General features: G+C 39.5%; 1 protein-coding gene across 1 annotated transcript in view; it reads left to right on the top strand.

Moving 5' to 3' along the window:
- The first annotated feature begins 226 nt into the window (after nucleotides 1-226).
- Nucleotides 227-6,687, top strand: part of LOC107711284 (protein TANC2-like) — a 50,200-nt gene continuing 43,739 nt past the window's right edge. The window contains 1 exon segment of the mRNA XM_016516255.1: nucleotides 227-650. Within this exon segment, the coding sequence (XP_016371741.1) occupies nucleotides 227-650 (424 nt within the window).

Here is a 6,687-nt window from a genome sequence, read left to right on the forward strand (position 1 = left end):
TTGAGCCAGCGGTTTCTCTGAAGCTCAGCAGAGCAACCAAACCGCCGTCGGAGTCCTCTTCTCCCCATTCACTGACAGCCACAAACTGTTCTGAAGGAGAAAAGAAGCAGGGTGCTCATTTTCCGCCGAGTCCTTGCGACTGCAAGGGCCCTTACAACGAACCGATCAGACTCTCCCTTCTCACTGTTCTCCTGTGGAGCTGGACCCCAGCTGTTTTGTTTGGATTATGGATTTCGCTTCGACAGTCAGGAAGGCATGTGCCGGGACTAGGGCCAGATGCACGTGGCAGAGGAGGAAGCGGTCTCGCCCGTATGACCGCACAGGACGAGCCAGCCTAGGCGCGACAAGACCAAGTCGGACCTCTTCGCTTTTCAGTCAATGGATGTCTCACTTCTGCTGTACATCTCGGGCCTGTACGTCCAGTCTGAGTCTGTCTGATCAGTCCTTGCTGCAGTCAGGATGCTGCACCAGTCCCAGAGGTGCACAAGATATCGTTGGAGATGGAAGAGATGGACAGAGAGAGGTGTACGGAGAGGAAGTTTGGGTGGGAGAAGTTGCGGATGACGAGGAAGGGAAGGATGAGAACGAGGAAGAAGAAGAGCAAGAAGATGATGATGACGAAGAAGAGGAGGACAGTAAAGAAGAGAAAGGTGAGGTGGAGATGGAGAAAGGGTTGTTGAAGGAAAGATGGTTCTGGGGTTAAAAGAGGACAACTGGAATGCCAACCGCTCTGCCGTTCTTATTCTATCCTCCAATAACACACGTGTTGACCTTTGATTCATGGGAACGTGATGCTCCCACGCGGGCCGAGCATCAGTTAGAGTGATGGAGATGGACTGGAGACCTGCCTGTGGTGTAATCTGTCTCGATTAGAGGAGATTTCAGAGTAGATGGGATGTACGCATGGCTGGGGTGTGAGTTGGTGGAAAGGAAGCGAGAGCTATGACTGATGGACGCCACTGTGGCCTTCAGATGGCAGTCATCATTAGTACCGCTTACCTTGTTGTGGTCACATGGGTTTTGTTCACACTGCAGGGCAAATAAAAATTTTTTAGACCATCTTTAGCCTTTTTTCAGTTCAGACTTCAGTACTTTTGCTAGCACATCCACGTTGGTTATCGTAATAACATGGAAAACTCGTAGGTTCACCTTTAACAATTTTTGACATGATTTGTTTATTATTATGTATTAGGAAACGGGAAAGGGTGGACATTATCATATCATCAATTCTCATCATATTCTCTGTTTTCCTTTTATTTTTGTCTTCCATTCACATAGCTCAAACAGTAGAGCATGGCTCTAGCAATGCTAAGGAATGCATGAACTGATAAAATTTATATCCGGATACAGCAGAATTCACCTTGGATAAATGCACAAAAGTCAATGTTATTTTGTAGCTAAATATTTAAACTTCTCAAATTCACTTGAGAAGTAACACAGTGTGAGACTTGTTTTCAGAGAATGTATTTTTTTTACTGCACTGACAGATTTTTTCCCCCCACTTATTTTAAAGGTAATCATTTACTCATGCTCATGTCGTTTTAAACCAGACTTCTGTGGAAAACAGATATTTTGAAGAATGTTGATAACTGATTTGTTTTGGTTACCATTGGAAAAAGAAAAGAAAAAAACAGAGACATTGTCTTATTTTGTGTTTCACAGAAGAAAGAAAGTAGTACAGGTTTAGGATGACACAAGAGTGAGTGAATTATGTAAGAATTTTCATTTCTTGCGTTAGAACCAAGTAAAAAAATACACTCTAAAAATGCATTTTCTAAAAACAAGTCTTAATATAATAAAAACAAGTCTTATGCAGTGTTGCCTCTCAAGTAAATTTATCTTGCTTTAAAGAGTGCTAGATTTTTTTAATGAAGAACAAGTCAAAGAAGCCTAATTAAACTCACATTAAGAAGTCTTTTTTCCAGTGCATAATAAATGTTTATTGCTGCTGTCACTGCGGGTACATTTAATGACAACAAATTACAAGAAAAAATAATGTAAGATTGTTTAAAATTAGACATTTAATAAAAAAAAATTTAATCAGATTTCAAACAACTTTTTTTATCAGACTAGATTTCATATAAGTTTCTCCTGTTCAGAAATAGGAAAAACAAAAATGATTCATAAAGGCAAAGAAAATGCAGTTTTGCTACCTGTTTGAAAAAGGTAATGGTTAAATTTTAGAATTGTTCAGTTGTGTAGTTTTTAGGACAGTGTTCAGGTTTTAGGCTGCACTGAAACAGTCAGTTTATGTCTAAAATATTCATTGTTACCATCAAATGTGATTTATGACTTGGAAGGTAAAGGGGCTAGAAAACTTGTTAACAGACATTATAGGTACTGTAATACAAAGGAAATCTGATTAATCTCAGTGCAATGGTAGTACAAGATGCTCTGTAAACCGGCATGGGTTAGCTGTCTCAACCGGCCACTTAAATTCTGGAAAGCAGACTCAAGTGTTTCCACTCATTTGACACTGCATATTTCATGCTTAAAATGTCTCACAATGACAGACCAGCTTTTTCTCTGACCTATTTATTTAGCCAAGAGTTTGTTTGCAAGGCTCTTTGTTGTTCTTTTTTTTTTCTCGTGCCTTCTATTTCTAAACCACCAGCACAACCGGTCCGCAGCTTGGTGCTTGGCTTGTTAGTTGTGCCGCCCTGTTCAGACAGCCACCCTGTCATCGTGCAGCCATCTTCTCCTCCCTGTGAGCCTCGGAGCTTTGCTTGGTTAACTCAAACCAGCTTTGGGACGTTATTTTCGGACATGGACTTTTTTTGGAGCGGCATTGCTTGCAGGCAAATGTAATTCAGCCCATCCAATTGTGTTTGGTGTCTCCTCTCTCTGTCTCTCGTTTTGTTTCTCTCCATTTATGTCCCTTTTTTAAACCCCTATCTCTAAGCATTATACTTCTGCACGGTTTGTGCTAAAGACATGGATAATACCTCAAATCATGTCATGTCAACTATCGTTCTATCCATCGTCCATCCATCCGTCCGTCCGTCTGTCTGTCAGTCATTTTATCTATCGTTCTATCCATCCATCCATCCATCTATCTGTCTACCCGTCTGTCGTTCTATCCGTTGTTCTTTCTGTCATTCTATCATTCTATCTATAGAAACATGCTGACTACTTGGAACACCTTAGCTATCCCCTAGCAACCACTCAGAACACCCTAGGAACATACAACTACTTAGAATAGCTTAAGAATTAGAATAACTCCCCAGAGCACCTTAGCATCAAAACGGCAACTTTTGCCTGGTCTTGCACCATATTTTCTTAAAGGTGCAGTATGTAATATTGACAGCTAGTGGTTGAAATGGGTACTGCAGTCCATATTCAAAATATTGGAGAAAGTTGTTTCTCCCGTCCCCTCCTCCTCACACTCGATGCTCACACGGGTTGCCAGATGCAACAAGGAATGAGCGCAGCTGGCAATGTTAGCCATCAAGCCTTACAGTGTTTGGTGATGATTTGTTTTATCCGTGTTTAATATTCTGCTTTTTAGGTCCGGTAGAATTGGTGATCTCTGAACCAGTTCGTTTGCTGGCTTCAATGGCTGCAATACACTGTGTTTCCCACCAACTGGCAACCCAATGTGTTGAAATACTACTGGGTAAACTGTCAGTGGGCAGAATCAAACAGACCAAAACAAAAACAGACATTCCGACACGGAACATACATTTCAAAGCAGAATAACTGCCATTGTTTTTCGGAGAAACAAATATGGCCATGTACATAATTCACTAAAATATGGGAGTGACAACCGTATTCGACAACCGCATTAACACCCGAAAAATACAGGTTGCGGCAACCGCATTTAAACAAATTCTATGCAGTGTGTACGGAACCGAACTGAACAGCTAGTTGTTAATGATGATGTCACGAGAAGCACGCCAATGTGCGTGTATTGTCAGGCATCAAGTGTTTACCTCAGATCTGACAGGATGGCAGAGAGAGGTGTATTGTGGACCGAGCAGTTGTGGTCAAGAAAGTGTAGGCTGTTCAATAACAACAGTTTAAAAACAAAACTAGATTACGACGCCTCTCCCGACGATGGCGATTTTGTGGATTTTCGCATGTGTTTGCAGTCTAATGTTTGATTTGTCAACAGCAGCTAACACAAAACTAGCTAATCTGCGGGCCTCCATTCTCTCCGAGACGCCACAACGTTGCTATGGTTACCACGCTGCCATTCATGGCAGTTTCGGGAGTGAGTCATGTTCCATACACACATAGAACGATAATTTACGGGGCTCACACCCCTATTTAAATGTTGTTGTCATTGCTGAAACTTGCAGTGTGTACGTGGCAATGTGTGAACTTAGCATGTCTCCTAAATGTCTGCAAACAAGTTATGATATTTTTATGCTTTAGTACAGTCAAAAAATGACATACAACACCTTAAATAACAAACAAACAAATATAACAAAGTCCAGTTAGAGATTAATGTTGCCCAGGATGCCATGTAATGTGTGCTTGAGAAGGAGAGTTGGCTGCCCTGCAGTTTAATGGGACGGTATGCAGTCTTTTGCTTTAAGTGTAGGAAACCCTGTGTCTGAGGCAAAGGAATGATATTTGAATTATTAGATTATTAATAGCAACCCTGCTATTAGAAGTTCAACAATTCTATTTTTTCCCCCTTTTTGCTGAGTGTTACATTCTCTGCTACGCTAGCAGCTTTTTGCATGTGGTTTTGTTAAAGACTGTGTGTCATTTCTTGCCTTTATACGGCAGTGATTTCTGCTCCGATTTTAAAAGCCCAGCAGTGCATATCAAGAGCTGTAAGTCAAACCTCTGACACTGGACCAATCAGCATTTTCATTCCTATAACTGATGCAGCTCTGTAGGTTTTACAAGAGGCAGTGGCATGACGAATGATGAGGTTTAAACCCCTGCAGTGCTGAAGTTTTTTTGCTCTCGTGAAAGCACAAACAACACGTTTTCCCGTGGGACCGTCCTCGCCCAGGGGGGTCCGAAACAGGAAGCAGAGCTGATTTTGTTGCTCTGTGGTGGAGTGAAAGAGTGGAACTTTAAGCGGCTCCCATGGGGGCGTTACAGATGAGACGTACGACTTAAACATCTGAGGTTTGTGGTGACGTCATTGATTTAGTCATTTTGAATAGCAGACAGAAACCTCAGGGCACTATACAGTGATTTGTTATTTTTTTAAGGCACTTTCATGGATTATCACTTACTAGGGCTGTTGATTGATTAAATAATGCAATCAAACTAATTGCATGATATGCTGATTGATTAAAGGGGTCATATGATGCGATTTCAAGTTTTCCTTTCTCTTTGGAGTGTTACAAGCTGATTGTGCATAGATAAGATCCCTGAAGTTGCAAAGACTAAAGTCTCAAAACCAAAGAGATATTCTTTATCAAAGTTAAGACTCTGCTGAAATTAATAATATATATGAATATTTATTATAAAAGTCTATCCATAATTATATCATAATTGTTTTTTTTATGAATTAATGAATTAGTATATTATTTAAAATATTAAAATATTATTATTTATATGTAATTTATATTAAACCTATTCATTTTTAATTAATTTTTTATTTTACTTATAGGTGCTTATCGTACTAGGGATGGGAAGATTCCCCGATTCGCTCAGTGCATCGGCATAAAAAGTTAGCGATGCATCGGTTTAAAAAGTGTGCATCGGCTACAAGCTGTCATTTATATTTTATCGTTTCTATCGTTTCTAACATATTTGCATCGGTAAAAACCGATTCATTTATATATAATTACTAGTGGATGCGCTATACTTTTATTATTTAGAAAGTGACCAATAATCTGTGACCAATATTTTATATGTAGATTGATTTCTCCTCTCTAAACTGTTTCTCAAGCGCACTCTCTCATCACCGCTGCTGCTGCGTGAATATGACGAATCACAACACCACGGAGACCGAGGAAAAACTGGAATTAAAGTCCAAAATCTGACTTGAAATAACTTAACAAATCAATCGATCCATTAACGACAAATTAAATTCACACAATCTCACTAATTTGTGCACGCTTATTCTTAAGCAGACCTTAATGTCGATCATGGATCAAATCGATCCACCATGACAAAAAGCGAATATATCTGTGCTGTTTAATGCATTTGAGACGTTGTGTTTTCCTCAGTGCATAACTGACATGTCACAGGTATATTTTTCATCTGTAAATGTTAGAAAGTCATGCAAACATATCCATTTTGCTGCCAGGAGGCGGCGAGGCACGCGAGAGCAAGGAGCGCTGCTGCACGCATGCTTGCTAAACAGACAGAGCGCAATCGAATGGGAGCGCAATAATTCTGAGTAAAATATACATTTTGATAAAAACAATGTTTTTGGACATTAAATGTGTCTTTTGTAGAATTTTAAACCTACATATAAAGTGTATTTTTATGATAGCAGTAACGGTAAGTGGACTATTGTAATAGGTAAATCAAATGTAAGCTAGTAGGCTAAAGTACTAATTACTAAGCTCAAATGAGTTAATGTGTGTTTCTTATAGCAGTTAAAATGTAGTCATTTTCTTTATTATTTATTTTCATTTTTAATTCACTGATTTTAACTTTCAATTTAGTTATTTTAATGCTTTAAAGAGCAATAATGTTCAAATGTTCTGCTGTCTGTTCTGCAAACTATAAAAGGTACAGCTGTAATAAAACCAGAGAGAAAGGCTGCAT

Source organism: Sinocyclocheilus rhinocerous, unplaced genomic scaffold (genome assembly GCF_001515625.1).
Source record: "Sinocyclocheilus rhinocerous isolate Xijiao unplaced genomic scaffold, SAMN03320098_v1.1 scaffold268, whole genome shotgun sequence".
NCBI lineage: Eukaryota > Metazoa > Chordata > Actinopteri > Cypriniformes > Cyprinidae > Sinocyclocheilus > Sinocyclocheilus rhinocerous.